The sequence below is a fragment of the Myotis yumanensis genome, unplaced genomic scaffold (assembly GCF_028538775.1).
Source record: "Myotis yumanensis isolate MYYU_CA2020_CCGP unplaced genomic scaffold, mMyoYum1.0.hap1 SCAF_18, whole genome shotgun sequence".
Lineage (NCBI taxonomy): Eukaryota > Metazoa > Chordata > Mammalia > Chiroptera > Vespertilionidae > Myotis > Myotis yumanensis.
In genome coordinates this window covers 2,437,382-2,457,345 of record NW_027223769.1, presented here as the reverse complement: position 1 = coordinate 2,457,345, position 19,964 = coordinate 2,437,382, and the positions used below count along the sequence as shown (strand labels likewise).

The window sequence follows — 19,964 nt, the reverse complement described above, 5'->3', positions numbered from 1 at the left end:
GGTATAAGGAAGTTCAAAGGAGCAAAAAGACTTAAGGAAGAAATCATAACACATTGGAGGTGGGAGGGAGAGGGGAGGGAACAAGTATAGTTGCCAAGTTATCAGTTACTTCTTAAATTCTTAAGAATGCTTCATGTCTTTTGTTTGGCCAGTTTTACCTCCCAGATTCCCGTAAAGCACGTGGTCTACTCTAACCTGTTACCTAACAAAGCCAGCGTCACTTACCTGTTCTCCTCCTCAAATGGGAACACTGGCCTAGGATTAAAGCACAAACCAACAAGCCAAGTACAGCGGCCTGAGTCATCCCAAAAAGTCCAGAGCCTCTAACTGGGAACCTTCCACACCCTCTTCAAGCAATTTACAGCAGCACCAACGGTCACAATGAAAGTTCTAATCTCTTTTCTCCTGTTGCTGCCATTAGTGCTGATGTCCGTGGTCTCTAGCAACCCAAATCCAGGTAAATAACATTAATTTTCTATAAAAGTGGGAGGTGGGGCGGGGGGAGAATGTGGCAAACAAAAAAAGAAAATTTGGCAAAAAACAACAACCTGCATTAAAACGTAGCTCCTTTTAACTACAGGATTTGAGGTAAGTTAGCCTATCTCAACACCTATTTCCTCATTTACAAAAGGGAGAAAACTGTACTTACATCCAAAGAGTGTTGTGAGAGTCAAATGAGATAGTGTATATGAAAATGTCTGAAACTGTAGCTGGCAAAGAAAAATTTTAAAAATTGGCTCAGCAAAGATCTGATCTCCTACATCTCCCCCAGATCTCTCTTCCAGCAAAATAATGAATTTCCCCACAGCCAATCTTGGTGGCAGTGGTGTAAAGGTGTTGAGAGCAGTTGTACATTTGTAGAAAATAAGGAAGTCCTTGCTTATATTCTTTAGAGTGCACTAGACAACCCACCAACAATTATAATGCGATTTAATGGCAAAATAATAAACCAGAAAAATCATACCACCAGATAGTATCTATATTTGAAAAGCTAGCCATACCAACCCCTGTTCTGATAGCTCAACCTTTTGAAGCAGCTCTTGATTAGGGTTATTTATTTATTTATTTTTAAATATATTTTTATTGATTTCAGAGAGGAAGGGGGAGGGAGAGATAGAAAAATCAATGATGAGAGAGGATTATTGATTGGCTGCCTCCTGCACGCCCCCTACTGGGGATCGAGCCTGCAACCAGGGCTTGTGCCCTTGACCAAAATGGATCCTGGGACCATTCAGTCCAAAGGCCCATGATCTATCCACTGAGCCAAACCGGCTAGGTCTTGGTTAGGGTTTTTTAAACAGTTCCGGTCATTCAGCTCTTAGCAGAAAACCCATGCAGAAGAGAGCTCATCCTCATGGATGTTTATACTTGAGAGAATCATCTCCCCAAGGGCTACTTTGAGTGAAATAGCTTTGTTACATACTCAGCATGAACTTGGTCCTAAAATCAAGAGTTCACTCCAGCCCTGGCCAGTTTTGCTCAGTGGTTGGAGCCTCGGCCTACAGACCAAAGGGTCATGGTTTCAATTCCTAGTCAAGGTCAGGTACCTGGGTTGCTGGTTCCCCAGCCCCAGTAGGGGCAGGTGCAGGAGGCAATGAATCGATGTGTCTCTCTTGAGTCGATGTTTCTCTCTCTCTTGCCCCCTCCTCCATCCCTTCCACTTTCTCTAGAAATAAATCAATGGAAAAAATATCCTCCAGTGAGGATTAACAAAATAAGAGTCCGACTCCACCCCAATTTCTTCTTCCTTATAGAGAGGTGCTTTCTGGAGGCTACTGGGCCCCATGGCTTAGCCCACCATTCTGGAAGAGAAGGTTTTTCCATTACTATGGCAGACACCAAGGTTAGAGTCCTCAACCTAGAGTCCTCAGCCTGGATTCAAACTCCAGCCATGCCCTGGCCAGTTTTGCTCAGTGGAAAGAGCATCAGCCTGAGGACTGAAGGGTCCTGGGTTCGATTCCAGTCAAGGGCACATGCCTGGATTGCAGGCTCGATCCTCAAGAGGGGGCGTGCAAAAGGCAGCCAATCAATGATTCTCTCTCATCATTGATGTTTCTAAATCTCCTTCTCCCTTCCTCTCTGAAATCAATAAAAATATATTCAAAAAAGGAAAAATAATTACAAAGCTCTAGCCACAACCTGCCTTTCCAGTCCACCCCCTCCAACTCACTACCAAATGCTCTATGCTCCACCTAAACTACACTTTGTTCCCTAAAAAGGTCTTGTGCTGCTCTAGCTGGTTTGGCTGAGTTGATAGAGCATTGGCCTGTGGACTGAAGGGTCCTGGGTTTGATTCCAGTCAAGGGCACATGCCTGGGGTTGTGGGCTCGAATCCCAATAGGGGGCATGCAGGAGGCATCCAATCAATGATTCCCTCTCAAAATTGATCTTTCTATCTCTTTCCCTCTCCCTTCCTCTCTAAAATATATATATACTAGAGGCCTGGTGCACGGATTCATGCACCGGTGGGGTCCCTCAGCCTGGCCTGCGCCCTCTTGCAATCCGGGACCCCTTAGGGGATGCCCAGTCTGCGGGGATGGGGCCCAAATCAGCAGTCCGACATCCCCCGAGGGATGTAGTAGTGCATGATGCGGCAGGCAGCTGGGGAGGAACCGGAGCCCGAGCCGGGCTCCCACTCATCCTGGTCCCACTGCGCCTGCCACCTCTGCTGCTCAGTAGTGCTGCCACGAAGGTGGGAGAGGCTTGTGCCACCACAGCAGCGCTCACCAGCTGTGAGCCTCATGTCTGGCGCCTGTTGGTCAGCTGAGCAGCGCTCCTGCTGTGGGAGCACAATGACCACCAGGGGGCAGCACCTGTGTTGAACGTATGCCCCCTGGTGGTCAGTGCACGTCATAGGTACCGGTCCACCAGTCACTTAGGCTTTTATATATAGAGATGCTAAGTGTCCTTCCCACCTTCCGACTGGTCACTATGATGCACACTGACCACCAGGGGGCAGATGCTCAATGCAGGAGCTGCCATGATGTGCACAGAAAAAAACGGCACCTCGGACCTGGCGCCCAGAAAGCAACACTCAGCTTCCCCCAAGTGGGACACAGGCCCCACCCTCACCCTGGAGTGACAGCCCACTAAATTGCAGCCGACACTGCCAACACCCCATGGTGCAAAATGCAGCCCACAGCCCAGCCCAGCCTGGAAACAGTTGCTGTGGATGCTGGTTAATGATGTCATGTAGCAACACCTGGCTTCCTCTCCCTAGCGACTAGCCTCCTTGGAGTTCCAGGAACACAGGTGAAAACATTTTACCCTTCAACCAAATGTCTGTGAAGTGTTTTCCCATGCCTCATCTCATTTGATCCTCACAGAAGTCCTGGAGTAGGTAGATAGGAGACTCAGTAGAATTCTATTTTCTTTTCATTAGCTGGAAAATGGAGACTTAGAAAGCTTAGAAACTTGACCCAACTAAAAAGAAGTAAGAAATGGTGGACCTTGAAATTACCTGAAAAAGTTGGGGTGCTTCACTGGGATGGAAAAAGTTTAGCTAAATCAGAAAGCAGGTCTAATTAAGCAAGTTTATCTATATATATAAAAGGCTAAGTTGACTCACACCATGCACAATACAGTGGGGCCTTCACTTACGAGTGTCCCGGCTAACGAGTTTTTTGAGATACCAGCTGTCTCTCAGCTAATTTTTTGCATTGAGTTGACAGAGTAATTTGACTTAACGAGCTCCTTAACAAGCTCGGTCTCAGAACGAATTAAAGTCAAGGCACCACTGTACATATAAAGCTCTCATTGGTGCCAATCTCACGTGTGTGTGTTTCCATCTGTCATTGTCAATCGTGAATTTGGTTGACACTTCTATTATAGAGAAGGGCAAATAGTGATATCAAAATATTTCTTCTAATTAATTTCCTTTCAATGTGCATAAATTCGTGCACCAGGCCACTAGTATCTTATCTAATAAAGAGGTAATATGCAAATTGACCATCACACTGTCACAAAGATGGCAGCACCCATAGCCACAAGATGGTGGCGCCTAGTCCTCTCAGCCCTGCCAGAGTCCCACAGTCCTTTCAGCCCAGCTGGTGGGGGGGAGGGGCGGCAGGCGCATGACGCAGCCAGACATTCCCTCAGCTCCCAGCCGCCCAGGGCTGGCCCGAGGAGCAGGCAAACCTTGGATGTCGGCTGCCCAGCTGCCCAGGGCAGGCCCAAGGCACAGGCAAGCCTCAGATGGCTCAGGTAACCAGGGCTGGTCGAGGCTTGCGCTGCCAGCAGTGGCAGCAGCAGAGGTGTGATGCAGGCATCGCCTTCCCCTGATTGCCAGGTCACCTCCCGCCCCTGAGATCTCCCGGACTGTGAGAGGGGGCTGGCCCAGCTGAGGGACTCCCTGTCCAGTGCATGAATTTTCTAGTCTACACTAATAAAGAACAAACATGCAAATTGACCATACCTTCGCTACGCCTTAAGTCATGCCCACCAGCCAATCAGAGCGACTATATGCAAATTAACCCAACCAAGATGGCGGCTGGCAGCCACGGAGCTGGAGCAAGCAGGAGGCTTGGTTGACCCGGTGATGGAGGAAGCCTAGCTTCCCGCCTGCTCTGGCCAGCTGTGGCCTCCACAAAAGGCAACAAATTTTCAATTATAGAAGCTAAATAAATCCCAGATACCTGCTTCCAGCCAGCCTCCACTGGGAGCTTGGGTGGCTGGGGGCTGTGGCCAGCCTGCAAACAGCCATCAGCCCCTCACCCAGGATGGCCAGGCACCCCAGCAGGGACCCCCACCCTGAAGGGGGTGTAGCCAGCCTGAAAACGGCCCTCAACCCCTCACCCAGGCTGGCCAGGCACCCCAGTGGGGATCCCACCCTGAAGGGGGTGTGGCCAGTCTGAAAACGGCCCTCAGCCCCTCACCCAGGCTGGCCAGGCACCCAGCGGGACCCCCACCCTGATCTGGGATACCCTTCAGGGCAAACCAGCCAGCCCCCACCCATGCACCAGGCCTCTATCCTATATAATAAAAGGGTAATATGCAAATTGACCCTAACAGCAGAGCAACTGGGAATCACTGGTCACTATGACACACACTGACCACCAGGGGGCAGACGCTCAATGCAGAAGCTGCCCCCTGGTGGTCAGTGTGCTCCCACAGGGGGAGCTCTGCTCAGCCACAAGCCTGGCTGACGGCTGCCAGTACAGCAGTGGTGGTGGGAGCCTCTCATACCCGCCTCCTCAACAGCGCTAAGGATGTCTGACTGCAGCTAGGCCTGCTCCCCGCTTGCAAGTGGACATCCCCCGAGGGCTCCCGGGCTGCCAGAGGGATGTCTGACTGCCAGCTTAGGCCCAACCCCCCAGGAAGCGGGCCTAAGCCAGCAGGTGGTCATTCCCCAAGGGATCCCAGACTTTGAGAGGGCACAGACCGGGCTGAGGGACCCTCCCGAGTGCACAAATTTTTGTGCACCGGGCCTCTAGTATATATATAAAGATCTTGTACTTTTCCACCAGCTCAATTTTGCTCATATACCCAACTTCAAAACCACCTCCTCTCTACAGCCTCCCTTGTTTCCTCCCATGACTAGAAGTGAGTTCTACCTTCTGTGTGCATGCTTAGCCCTCAGTTGACTCTCTTGCACTTATCATATTCTACCTTACACTAAAGGTGTTGATCTGCCTCTCATACCTTTATCTCCTCCCCTTCTAGACTATAATCTCCTTGTAATCTAGTGTATTATTTCCATATCCCTCAGTAAATATTTGCTAAGTGAAAGAATAAATTCCCAGGTGCCCTTGAACACACTACCCTAAGGTTTGATAGCAACTCTATTAACATTTGGAACTGGATAATTCTTTGTTGTAGGGGACTATTCTCTGCATTGTAAGATGTTTAGCAGCATCCTTGTGACTTCTACCCACTAGATGCCAATAGCAGCCTCTCCACCCCTTAAGATAGCCAAAAATATCTCTAGACATTGCCATGGTCCATGGAGGGTGAATTCACTCCCCAGTTGAGAACCACTTCTCTATACAAATAGTTCTCAAGCCTGTTCCACGTTTAGACTTTTTTTTTTAATTGTCCTTAATCTTTTTTTTAATTAAATCTTTATTGTTCAGATTACTACAGTTGTTCTTCTTTTTTCCCACCATAGCTCCCCTCCACCCGGTTCCCCTCCCACCCTCCGCCCTCACCCCACACACACACACACTGTCCTCATCCATAGGTGCACGATTTTTGTCCAGTCTCTTCCCAAATCCCCCACACCCCTTTCCCACCCAAGAATAGTCAGTCCACTCCCTTTCTATGCCCCTGATTCTATTATAATCACCAGTTTATTCTGTTCATCAGATTATTTATTCACTTGATTTTTAGATTCACTTGTTGATAGATGTGTATTTGTTGTTCATAATTTGTATCTTTACCTTTTTCTTCTTCTTCCTCTTCTTAAAGGATACCTTTCAGCATTTCATATAATACTGATTTAGTGGTGATGAACCCCTTTAGCTTTTCCTTATCTGTGAAGCTCTTTATCTGACCTTCAATTCTGAGTGATAGCTTTGCTGGATAAAGTAATCTTGGTTGTAGATTCTTGCTATTCATCACTTTGAATATTTCTTGCCACTCCCTTCTGGCCTGCAAAGTTTCTGTTGAGAAATCAGCTGACAGTCATATGGGTACTCCCTTGTAGGTAACTGACTTTCTTTCTCTTGCTGCTTTTAGGATACTCTGTTTGTCTTTTGCTCTTGGCATTTTAATTATGATGTGTCTTGGTGTGGTCCTCTTTGGATTCCTTTTGTTTGGGGTTCTCTGTGCTTCCTGGACTTGTAAGTCCATTTCTTTCTCCAGGTAGGGGAAGTTTTCTGTCATTATTTCTTCAAATAGGTTTTCAATATCTTGCTCTCTCTCTCTTCTTCTGGCACCCCTATAATTCGGATGTTGGCATGCTTGAAGCTGTCCCAGAGGCTCCTTACACTATCTTTGTATTTTTGGATTCTTTTTTCATTTTGCTTTTCCGGTTGGGTGTTTTTTGCTTCTTCATATTTCAAATCTTTGACTTGATTCTTGCGATCCTCTGGTCTGCTGTTGGGAGTCTGTATAATATTCTTTATTTCAGTCAGTGTATGCTTAATTTCTAGTTGGTCCTTTATCACAACATCGAGGGTCTCACTAGATTTCTTGAGGGTCTCATTAAGTTTATCGGCGGTTCCTAGAAAATTCTTGAAAAACCTTAAAAGTGTGGTTTTGAACTCTATATCCAGTAGTTTGCTTTCCTCCATTTCTGTCATTTGTGTCCTGTTTTTTTGTCTCGGCATTTTTTATACTTCGCTGTGTCCATAGAGTGTCTTTCTGTGCTAAGTGTCCTATAGGGCCCAGTGGCTCAGCCTCCCCAATTACCTGAGGTAGACACTCTTGGTGCACCCCCTTGTGGGCTTTGTGCACAGTCTTGTTGTAGTTAAGCCTTGATTGTTGTAGGTAACACTGGGAGGGGTTGACCTCCACGCCAATTGGCTGTGAGAATCAGCTGTTTCTGCAGTGGGAGAACTTCTGTGCTAGAGACACCCCTCTGGGACAAGACTTGCTTCAGTGGGGCTTTGGTGCTCACTGAGTCTGCCCCCTGAGTGTGTCCTTTATGGATCCGAGGAGCTGAAATCTGGATGGTCCCACTCTGACCACCAGGCACACTGGCTCCTGGATCTCTAAGGAGGTGCTAATCTAGCCTCTTCCTGAGGCTACCCAGCAGGAGCCAGCTGTGAAGCAATGCAAGTTGCTGTGGGGCCTTGGGCCAGCTGCAGTTTATTAAGTAATTTTCAGATTGCAAAGGGCCCGGCCTTTCATATGCAAAAGCCTCCGTGGACGGCTTGGGCGGGGCGGGGTCCCAGGGGATCAACAGGGCGGAGCAAGCAGTTATGGCTGCTCTCAGTCCTGCCCTCAGAGGCCCTGCTTCTCAGTGTCTCGGCAATCGCTGGAAGCACCTCCAAGAGAAAGCTGCCCTCGAGTTCTGACCGATGCCAGGCAGTCCCGTTTCTCCAGTATGAGTCTGGGTCCCCAGAGACTTGCCTGGAACTGGAGCTCAGAGCTTGAGACTCCCTCCCGATTGGAAAAGACAACCATGTCTTCAGCCACCAGCCCTCTCCGCATGCACCTCCGCACCTTTTTATTTTATTTCTGGTATGCTTTTCTCTTTCCTTCTAGTTGTAGAATTTCCACTCAGCTAGCCTTCCTGTGGTTCTGGATGATGTCCGTTCCATCTTTTAGTTGTATTTTTTTTTTAACATATTTTATTGATATTTTACAGAGAGGAAGAGAGAGAGAGATAGAGAGTTAGAAACATCGATGAGAGAGAAACATCGACCAGCTGCCTCCTGCACATCTCCTACTGGGGATGTGGCCGCAACCAACGTACATGCCCTTGACCGGAATCAAACCCGGGACCCTTCAGTCCGCAGGCCGACGCTCTATCCACTGAGCCAAACCGGTTTCGGCAGTTGTATTTTTGAAGTGGTTGTGCGAGGCAGCAATCTCCGGTGTTTACCTATGCCGCCATCTTGGTTTCTCCCTCCACGTTTAGACTTACCTACACTTCAGCCTTGAAGCCAGGGGAATCTAGATCCAAATCCTGGCTCTTCCACTTACTTTGCAACCCTGGACAAGTTGCTTCACTCTTTTGAGTTTCAGTTTTATTATATTAAAATGAATAAAAATGATGATAGTTAGCACATAGAATTTTTGTGAAGATTAAATAATCTATAATGTGTACCTAGAAAAAAGTGAATAAATGGATTGAGTAAAATTTCTAGCCCAGTTACTGTGGCTCAGTGGTTGAGTGTCAACCCATGAACCAAGAGGTCCCGGTTAGATTCCAGGTCAGATTCTGGTCAGGGCACATGCCCAAGTTGTGGACTTGATCCCCAGTAGCAGGGGCATGCAGGAGGCAGCCAATCGATGTCTTTCTCTCATCAATGTTTCTATCTCTCTATCTCTCTCCTTTCCTCTCTCTCTAAAATCAATAAAAACTTTTTTTGTTTAATGTATAAAGTAGCTCCTAAAGCACAAGGGCAATGAATCAAGAAAGCTCACTGTACTGCCAAGTGACGCTATTAAAAACCTTATTAAATCAGTGGAGGCCAGGCTCAAGGCTTGTTTCCCAGCCAAGCATAGTATTGCCAGAGCAGGCTAACTCTGGCTAGAGAAAATGATGCTCCACCATCGCCCCCCCCAAAAAAATTCTCAAAATAAAATTTCATACTTTATCTCTTAAAATAACCACATATATGCAAAATATGCTTTTCACAGGAGGGGGTAAGATAAGTGAGAATATAGAGAATGTTAGGAAATAAATTACTTATTATAACAGTTTACTCATTATTTATAAAATTACTTATCTATAATAATAAAAGCGTAATATGCTAATTAGACCAGATAGCTGAACGACCTTCCTGACGTCATTCCGGATGAAGCAGGGGCTGAGGCAGAGGCAGTTAGGGGCAATCAGGCAGGCAGGCAAGTGGTTAAGGGAGATCAGGCAGGCAGGCAGAGTGGTTAGGGGCAGTCAGGCAGACAGGCAGGTGAGCAGTTAGGAGTCAGTGGTCCAGGATTGCAAGAGGGATGTCTGACTGTCAGTTTAGGCCCGATCCACCAGCAGTCAGACACCTCCTGAGGGGTCCCGGATTGCGAAAGGGTGCAGACTGGGCTGAGGGATGCCCCCCACCCCCACAACCCCTTGCATGAATTCCATGGACTGGGCCTCTAGTTAATTTTAAAATTACTTATAATATTAGCTGACACTCCTATATGCCAGGCATAACCTATTTTGTAAATTCTTAACTTTTTACATTTCAGATTTTCAAAAATGTTGTAAAACTAATCAGAGTATATCCATCCAGTTTTTTTCAAATAACATCTTACATAACCGTAATATGTTGACACAACACTATTAACTAATGTACAAGTATTTAAAATTTTCTAATCATCCCATTAATGTCCTTTTCCTAGTCCAGAATCCACTCCAGGAGCCAACACTGAATAAAGTTATCATGTCTCCTTGGTCTCCTCTAATCTAGAGTCTTTTCAGCTTTCCTTGTCTTTCATGGCCTTGACACTTTTAAAGACTACTAATCAGATATTTTGAAGAACTTCCCTCAGTTTGGGTTTGTCTGATGTTTCTTCATGATTAAGTTCAGATTATGCATTTTTAGCAAGAACACCACAAAAGTGATGTGTGCCTTCTCAGTACACCACATCTGAAGGCCCATGATATCAATATCTCTCATTACTGGTGATGTTTACTTTGAACACTTGGTTAAGGTGGTGTCTGCCAGATTGCTCTACTGTGAAGTTACTATTTTTGCCATTGTATCTTGTAAAGAGATACTTTGAGACTCTGTAAATAGCCTGTTTCTTTTCATCATACTTTTGACCATTAATATTTTTAATATTCAAGAAATATTTGTCTTTTGGTTTTTTTATTGCTTAAATTATTACAAAGAGTATTACATATGTCTCCTTCTCCCTGCCCCTTGACATTCCCCCGGCCTCCCCTACCCTGCAGTGTCTTATGTCCATTTGACCATTAATTTTTAAAATTCATTGATGATTCCTGCCTACAACAAGTATTTCTATGCCATTAGTCAAATGGTGGTTTTCTATTTCCATCATTCCTTCTACATTTATTAATTGGAATTCTATAAGGAAGAACTTTTCCTTCTCTCCCATTTATTTATTCAATTATTTATTAATATAAGTAAAGATTCATGTTTATGGATTATATAATCCATTACTATCATTCTTTATCATGTTGTTCATATTGTCCCAAAACTAGCCATTGAGAGCTCCTATAAGTTGGTTTCTATGCCTTTTTATTTTTTTACTAGAGGCCCGATGCACGAAATTTGTGTAAGAGTAGGCCTTCCTTCCCCCAACTGCTGACACCAGCTTCCCTCTGGCACCCGGGACCCAGGCTTCCCTGGCAACCCCAGCTTCGTCTAGAAGGTCATCCAGTCTAATTAGCATATTACACTTTTATTATTATAGATATATTTTTATTGATTTTAGACAGAGAAGAAGGAAGAGGGATAGCTAGATGGAAACATTGATGAGAGAAACATCATCATAGATCAGCTGTTTCCTGCACGCCCCCTACTGGGGATGGAGCCCGCAACCAGGGCATGTGCCATGACAGGGAATTGAACCAGTGACTTCTTGGTTCATGGGTCACCACTGAGCCACACAGGCTGGGCTGTCTTTTTAACATGTCATTTTTTAGCAGTCCTGACACCACAAGATGTTTCAGGCTTATCTTATATTTACCTGCCCCAGGTCAGGAATCAGCCATTTCTTCAAGGAGCCCTGATTTCTTTCATAGGAGAATTGCCCATTGCTTCTAGGTGCTATTGCTTCCAGGCTCTCTAGTAGATAGAGCCAGGAAATAAGTGTATCCATATACACACTAATGCTCTACTAGTCCCATTCTACAAATCCAGTACAGAAAAGTTAAGCAAGTTGTCCAAAATTACAAAGCTAATATGTGGTGGAACTAAGGAATTAAAATAATGATAGATTTACCATGAGTCCTAACAAGTGGAATAGCTTCTTTACACATATAAGTCAGCAAAAAGTAACAAGCCTAATATTCCAGCATAGACCCTCTCTTTGGGCATTAACTAGAAGTCAGCAATTACAACCACAATAAAAACTATTGCCCTGGCCAAAGTTCCAGTTTTTCTCAGTGGTTAGAGTGTCGGCCTTCAGACAGAAGGGTCTCAGATTCAATTCTGGTCAAGATTGCAGGTTGCAGGTTCCCCAGCCCCAGTAGGGGCATGTGAGGGAAGCAACCACGGAGGCAACCAATCTCTCTCTCTCCCAATCTCTCTCTCTCTCTCTCTCTCTCCCATCCCACCTCCCTCCCTCCCTTCTTCCTCCCTCCATTTCACTCTTTCTAGAAATCAACGAAAAAATATCCTCAGGTGAGGACTTAAAAAAACAAACTACCATGTACTGAACTCCTGCTTGAGCACTGGGCACTCACAGTATCTCATTTATTCATTTTCCAAATCAGAAAACCAACAATCAAAGAAGCTAAGTGACTTGTCCAAGACTACATAGTTAAGTGGCAGAGCAAGCAGTTAACCCCAGATCCAATTGGATATAAAGTCCATGCTTATTCCACTGTGTCAGTAATTTTCAAAACTAATTTTAGATTAAGCATAAAGTGGCTTTTATTTTAGTAGTTATGTTTAATTTAATGCATGTTAGAAAAAACCTAAGCACGTAATCAAACCCATAACCTCATAATTAATATTCCATAGTATAAGGTTGTTTTTAAATAAATTAAATTTAAAGAAAAAGTATGAAGTAAACAGTAGAGGTGGTACAAGCTATAGCAAAAATCATAAAGATAGTCCATAAATGCTATAGCAAACATACCATTTCATTTTTAGTCACACCATGATGTTACGGTCAAATAGGGCTGCAGAAAGTACAACTCTTGGACCCGAATTTTAGCTCTAGATGTGTCTCCATTACCTTTATGAATGTGGCCCTTTCGTTTGCTCTCTCTGGGCCTCTGAAAAATGAGAGATAGTGATTTCATTAGCAATTTGGGGCCCTTGCCGGGTAGCTCTGTTGGTTGGAGCATCACCCTGATACACCAAGGTTGCGAATTTGATCCCAAGGCACATAAAAGAATCAACCATTCTAGCCAGTTTTGCCCAGTGGATAAAGCATTGGCCTGCAGACCAAAGGGTCCCAGATTCGATTCTAATCAAGGGCATGTACCTCAGTTGCAGGCTCCTCCCTGGCTGGGGCTTGTGCAGGAGGCAACCAATCAATGTGCTTCTCTCACATCGATATTTCTCTGTCTTTCCCTCTCTCTTCCACTCTCTCTAAAAATCAATAGAAAAATATCCTCAGGTGAGGATTTAAAAAAATAATAATCTATAATAATAAAAGTGTAATATACAAATCAACTGAACAGCAAAACGACCATCCAGATGACCTTCCAGACAACCACGCTATGACATGCACTGGCGCCAGGCCAGCCAAGGCAGGTGCGATGCGATTGGTCAGGGGGCCCCGCCATCACCCCATGATCCCCCCCCCCCCCCCCCCCCGCAGAGGGAGGCCCAGGCCACCCTCTGCCGAACGATGAGGGAGCTCCACGATCAATCATCCCGCAGAGGGAGGCCCAGGGCACCAGCTAGCGGGGCTATCGATGGAGGAGGGGGGACTCCGCGATTGCCCCAAAGAGGGAGGCCCAGGCCACTCTCGGCAGAGCAATCCATTGTGGAACCAGTTGGGCGGGCCTCCCTCTGCTATGACAGGAGGGTGGGGCCTCCCTCTGCAGAACGATCAATCTGGGGGCCCCCCCACGATGGATCACCTCACAGAGGGAGACCCAGGCCACCAGCCAGTGATGCTGTGGCAGGTGTGCGGGGCCAGCCAGTGATTGCCCCACAGAGGGAGGCCCAAGACAGCCAAGCAATCGCACCCCACACCTGTTGCCTACAGAGGGAGGCAACTGGTGGGGAGGGAGGGGGGACAGTGCCACACAGATAGCAAGTAGTGGCAATGGCAGGGGCAGAGCCAGCTGCTGGCAGCTGGAGGAAGGAAAGCCCCGATAGGTCTGATCGCCGGCCAGGCCTAGGGACCCTATCCCAGGGCTCCCGGATTGTGAGAGGGTGCAGGCGGGGCTGAGGGACACTCCCCTGCACGAATTTCGTGCACTAGGCCTCTACAATAATGTATAAATGTATTTATACATTTACACAATAAATGTATAAATAAGTAGAACAATAGATATATGTTTCTCTCTCCCCTCTCTCTTAAAATCAATAAATTTTTTAAAAAATAAAAGCAATTTAGTAATGATACCAAGAAACATAGATCTGTTCTTAACTTTTGATCCAGAAATTCCATTTTAGGAAATTTTGCCCAAGACAATAATACAAAATTTAGAAAATAGGTACAAGCACACAAATTTATCAATATCCAAAAATAAAGCAATCTAAATATTCTGCAATGGAAGAAAAGTTAAATAAGTTGGAGCACATATACTTGTTGGGAGTGTTATGCCATTTTTAAAAACAAAGATGTCATCCTAGCCGGTTGCTCAGTAGTTAGAGCATCGGCCCAAGGACCGAAACGTTGTGGGTTTGATTCTTGGTTAAGGGTGCAAACCTGGATTGCAGGCTTGATCCCCATCCCCAGTCAAGGCACATGAGTGAGGCAGCCAATTGATATGTCTCTCTCGCATTGGTGTTTCTCTCCCCCCCCCACCCCCCGCCCCATCTTCTCCCTCCCCTCCACTCTCTCTAAAAACAAAAACAAAAAAAATCAGTGAAAAAATATCCTCAGGTGACATTGCAACATGCTTACAAAGTAAACAAAAAAAAATTTGTTCACATAACGGTACTATGGTTATCACTATATAAAGAAAATTATATGCAAGAAACATACCAAAATACCAACAGTTGGTAAGAATAAAGATTTCTTTATTTGTACTTTCCAAATTTTCTCTAATGTAGTTATATTACATTTAGAATGAAAAAACAAAAAGCTTTTCAATGAAGAGATCCAAACAAGATTCCTCTGGCTCTAATATTCGGGGGCTTTTCCCTGGAACTAGGAGAAGTCAGGAGAGAATAAAGTGTTAGAAAAGTTTACATGGCAGGGGCTATGTCTGTTTAAATTACTTTTAACAGCACATAAAAACATTTAAAAACCAGCACTTGAGGAAATGATGCAACACCCTCCATCTTGGTGGTAGAAAGGGCACAAGTCTGGGAAACAGGAGACCTGAACTGAACCAGATGATCTCTAAGGGCCCTCTCTAAACAGCTTATCCACTCACTATTGAACAAATATTTACCAAGTGCCTACCATGTGTCAGGAACATGCAACTGAATGACTACTTAGCTACTGGTTCAGAGTCTAGAAGGGAAAAAGATTTTTAGTTTGCTAGGGCTGCCGTAGCAAAATACTGTCTCACAGTTCTAGAAGCTAGGAGTTGGTTTGGTTTCTTATGAAGCCTCTCTCCTAGGCTTGCAAATGGACCTCTTCTTGGTCATTCCTCTGTACACATACATCCATAGTGTTTCTTTATGTGTTCAGATATCTTCTTGTAAGGACTCCAGTCAGATTGGATTAGGACCCACCAAAACAACTTCATTTTTACTCAATCCCCTCTTTAATGGCCCTATCTCCAAATACAGTCATTCTGAGGTATTGAGGGTTAGGGTTTCAACAAGAATTTTGAAAGGGACACAATTCAATTCACAACAGATTTCAAACAAAAAACTATAATGGTGCAAAAATAGAACTGCACTCAAATATGATGGTGAACCATGTGAAGGAATAATTATTTCTGACAGGAACAGCCAAAACTACTATACAGAGGATAATCACCTCGGCCTGGTTCTAGCTCCAGAACCTCAAGTCTATATATAAACCATCATCCTTTGATTATCATGAAAATATTTTAGTTATCACAAAATGGGAATAGAAAAGCATCAGGTGATAAGACATACCTGAATAGAGGCCAAAAGAGGAATGGCCTTTGTTTCAGGGGAGCAAAGGTAAATATCATATTTTTATAGTTGGACTGGGATTAGGGATTCAAATACAGCAAACTTAGAGGTCAGGTGAAGATCCTGATGGGTTTATGGAATAATCTGCTTGTTCCTTAAGTTATGAGGATTTTATTGTGTGTGTTGAGGGGGGTGGGGGGGTCTTGATTAAGCCCCATCTCTGTCCTCTCTTCCAGCCAGAAGACATTCTTTGTCTACTTACCTCCAGCTAAACTTTTCTCTAGACTGGATTTTCAACCTCAATTCCTTATCCATTTAAAATACTCTTCAGTACTTGAGTTAAAATACTACTAGATCCCTAAGTAAAAAAAATGGAAAAGAAATGGAACTGAGCTAAACTAGGTAGCACAATGCTGGGGGATCATTTCTGTTGGCCCTTTTCCTTTCCAGTGTCTGGAAGTGACCTGTTTACTTTCAATAGGAGTCGCCAGAGGCCACAAGGACAAACGCCAGTCTTCTGGGAGGTGGCTCCAGGAAGGTGGCCAAGAATGTGAGTGCAAAGGTCAGTAACTCAGTCTCAACAACAGTGATCACCATTGATACCCCGATCCTCTCCCTTGAGTCCCTGAGACCAGTGCAGAAGTTAGCTGAGCTGACTTACCCATTCCTATCTGCACCAGCCCACCACATGCAGCAACACTTGTTTTCTTCTGGAGTCTCCTAAGAAGGCCTGACTCCTCCAAGGTCTAAATCTCTGCCTGCCAACTCCCCCTTATTTTTTCCCTAAGAACCCAGGGCCACCTTCCAAAAGCTTCCTGGATCTTATTCTCAACCTTATTTTACTCACAGGTAAGACTGAAATCAGGCAAAATGGCTTGCTCCAGGTAAAGCAGCTACTGGAAGGCTGACACCTATGTCTTATTCTTCATTTTTTAGTCTCCCTAATGATATCCTGCTGCCTTCTCCACACCTGCCACTAAATTCTTGCTAACACAGATCAGAAAAAAAATGCTCAGAAATCCTATATAATAAAAGCTTAATATGCAAAGCCTAATATGCCAGGAGTTCGACCGAGAACTTGACTGGAGGGAGCGGGGGCAGAGCAGGGCCAGCTGACCAACCACCCGAGGCCCCTCCCCCCGGCCAGCCCTGTCCCTGATCACCCCCCCACACACACACACACACACCCTGATCAGGGGCAGGACCAGCCAGCCAACCTCCCGCATCCCCTCCCCCCTCTCCCCCTCCACCAGCCTGGCCCAATCAGCCCCAATCGGGGCGGGCCTGCCGGACCCCACCCATGCACAAATTCATGCACTGGGCCACTAGTATATTTATAACTGGATACCTCCACTGTTCCATGTTGACCCTTTTCCCCATCCTATTGCAGTATTAAAAAAAGCAAAGATGGCAAGTAAAGCCCTACCTTACTCCCTACTCTCAAACATGCTAATCCTCCCATCTAAGCAGCAACCCTGTTATTTCAGATTGGTTCCTGAGAGCTCCTAAAAGAAAACTCATGGCAGTGCCCACGCTTCCAAAAAAGCAGTGTCCCTGTGATCATTTGAAGGGCAACATGAAGAAAACCAGTAAGTTTCAAAAGAATGAAACTTCTTAAACCAGAGTCACTCAGTGTAATCAACTAGGAATGAAGCAGGGGCTGAGAACAGACAATAGAGGTGAAATGGAGACCAGGATAAACATCTCAGTGCTTTCTACTTGTGTCAACTTGTGGGGAAACAGGAAGAGGAAGAAAAGCAGGATACAATTCTACTAATACTAGAGAGGTTTAACCAAGTCTTAGATTTTAGAACCCCATTGCTTATCAAAGTGGGACCTGATCATTGATCTCTGAAAACGACACCGGTGTCACCCAACCAGTATGGCTTAGTGGTTGAATGTTGACCTATGAGCCAGAAGGTCACAGTTGGATTCCGGGTCAATGCCCGGGTTGCCGGCTCAATCCCCATTAGGAGGGCGTGTAGGAGGCAGCCAATTAATGATTCTCATCATTGATGTTTCTATCTCTCTCTCCCTCTCTCTTCCTTTCTGAAATCAATTAAAAGTATATTTTAAAATAGGCAAAATTAAACTAAATTATTTAGGAATATATATATATATATTCCTAAATAATTTATTGAGGAAAATTTCACATTGAGGGAAACATCAATGTGAGAGAGACACATAGATTCGTTGCCTCCCATTTGCGCCCCTACCTGACACTCTATCCACTGAGCCAAACTGGCTAGGGCTCATTTTTATTTTTTAAAGTAAACTTAATAGTTTACATAAAAAAAGATATGGGAAACTATATAGTAAGATATTAACAGTAGTTTTTTCTTGGGAATGGGGAGTGGAATTGGGGGAGAGTTGTCCTTTTACATTTTTTACTGCATATATTTTTTTGTTTTAATTATTTTCCACTGGATGAGTCTTACTTTTATAATCTTAAAAGCTCTCATAAAAAATAAATTTAAAAATTTTTTAACACTAGTGTCTCCCCTTTATTTTCACCCTAGGGCACCAAAGGCACCACAGGAAGCCAAACAAGCACTCCAGAGCCTGCCAGCAATTTATCAAACGCTGTCAGCTAGCAAGCTTTACTCTGCCTCTATAGGAACTCTGAGAGCCTGCTCTCCCAATGAAACATTCTTAGTCAAAAGAGAATGTTCTTCTCCCACCTCAACTCCCTCTCCTTGTCCCCACTCTCTAAATCATTCCAGGGTTCTCACACAGCATTTTTCCCAAGATTATTTTGATTATTGTTCCCTCTAGTGCTTTTTCTTGTCAGTCTTTTCCTGTACCCTCTCATTACTCAGGCTTCATTTAAACTTAATTACCTGAAAGAAACCAGGAATCCTGGCTCCCCCCTGGTTCCATCTGACCTTAAATACAACCAGGCAAGTAGCAAACATAAGTCAATAAATATTTTTAGATGTAATAGGGCCCAGCAAATGTGGCTCATGGTTGAGGGTCAACCTATGTATGAACCAGGAGGTCATGGTTCGATCCGGGTCAGGGCACATGACCAGGTTCCAGGCTAGATCCCCAGTGGGGGGCATGCAGGAGTCAGCCAACCAATGATTCTCTGTCATCATTGATGTTTCTCTCTCTCCCTCTCCCTTCCTCTCTGAAATCAATAAAAATATATTTTGAAAAGAGTGTAATAGGCCAAAATCATTTCTTTCAAAAGGGGTCTAGCAACTCGCATTCAATCCAGATGACCCACTTTTCCTTGTTCACTACAAATTCAACCCAGATTCTACATCTACACATACTTCTTCACACCAAATAGCGCTGTGTGTGTGTGTCTTTCCTGTCAAATTTTTTATTCTTTTACTCTTTCAACCAACCTTTCTAAGGTAAGAGATAAGTGGGACAAAGAAAATAGGTATACCAATGAATCAGACACGGTCTTATCTATAATAATAAAAGTGTAATATGCTAATTAGACTGGACAGCCGAACGACCTTCTGGATGTCATTCCGGATGAAGCGGCAGGGGCTGAGGCAGAGGCGGTTAGGGGAGATCAGGCAGGCAAGTGGTTAGGGGTGATCAGGCAAACAGGCAGGTAAGCAGTTAGGAGCCAGGAGTCCCAGATTGCGAGAGGGTGCAGGCCAGGCTGAGGGACTCCTCCGCCCCCGTGCATGAATTTCATGCACCAGGCCTCTAGTTAAAGATAATATAGGTCTAAAAAACTATATACTAGGTAATTTCCTAGTATATAGAACACCTTTAGGATTTGTGGTTATCATCATCATCATCATCTTCATCAAGGGTCATTGTACTCTGTGAGTTTCCAAACTAGTACAGAAGACATATATGCAGAACCATAGATTCAGAGCTAGAGAGATAGTGTGGAAGATCTCAAATACCATTGAAAAGGGCTTCAAGCTGTTCAAATGAGAGGCCATCATTCATTTTTTTAACATGGGAGTGAAATTATAGAGTAATAATATAAGGAAATTAAACTGGCAACCATTTGAAAGTATAAATAAAGAGGAAAAGATTATTACTGCAGTACAGAGACAGCTTCCCCCTCTGATCCTTTCCTCAAACATCAGAAGGGAAGAAAAAAAAAAAGGAACACTCATCCAGAATCTGGCTTCTGTCATCCCAGAGGACTAAGTTGGATGCTGCCTTATAAGAAAAGGAAAACAAAAGCATTTTAACTGAGTGGTGAGTAGGGTGGGGCCCTATTTATGACACAAAAGGGCAAGCCCCTCCCCTCTGGTAGAAGAGTGGTGGGCAACCAGCCTCCTCCTGTTTCTAATCCACAGGAGTGGGGGCCAGCAGTGGCCAGCCCACTTGCCAACTGCCTAAAAAAGACCAGAAATGCCAGGATAAAGGAGTGGAACCCAAAGAGAGGTGTCATCATGAGGAATCAATGAGGCATCTGTAACAAAGGAGGCCTGGTGGGGGCCAGAAGGATGAAGCCTGGGAGAGCAACATCTCCCATGAGGGAATTAACAACAGTGGACCCAG

At 44.8% G+C, this 19,964-nt stretch overlaps 1 protein-coding gene across 1 annotated transcript; it reads left to right on the top strand.

Annotated features, from left to right (window-relative positions):
* Positions 1 to 206: 206 nt before the first annotated feature.
* On the top strand, positions 207 to 18,641 carry CXCL17 (C-X-C motif chemokine ligand 17). Its single transcript, XM_070397892.1, has 4 exons — positions 207 to 457; positions 15,961 to 16,041; positions 16,967 to 17,068; positions 17,999 to 18,641. The coding sequence occupies exons 1-4, from the start codon at positions 382 to 384 to the stop codon at positions 18,094 to 18,096; spliced, it is 357 nt and encodes a 118-aa protein (XP_070253993.1). The 5' UTR covers positions 207 to 381; the 3' UTR covers positions 18,097 to 18,641.
* Positions 18,642 to 19,964: the final 1,323 nt, after the last annotated feature.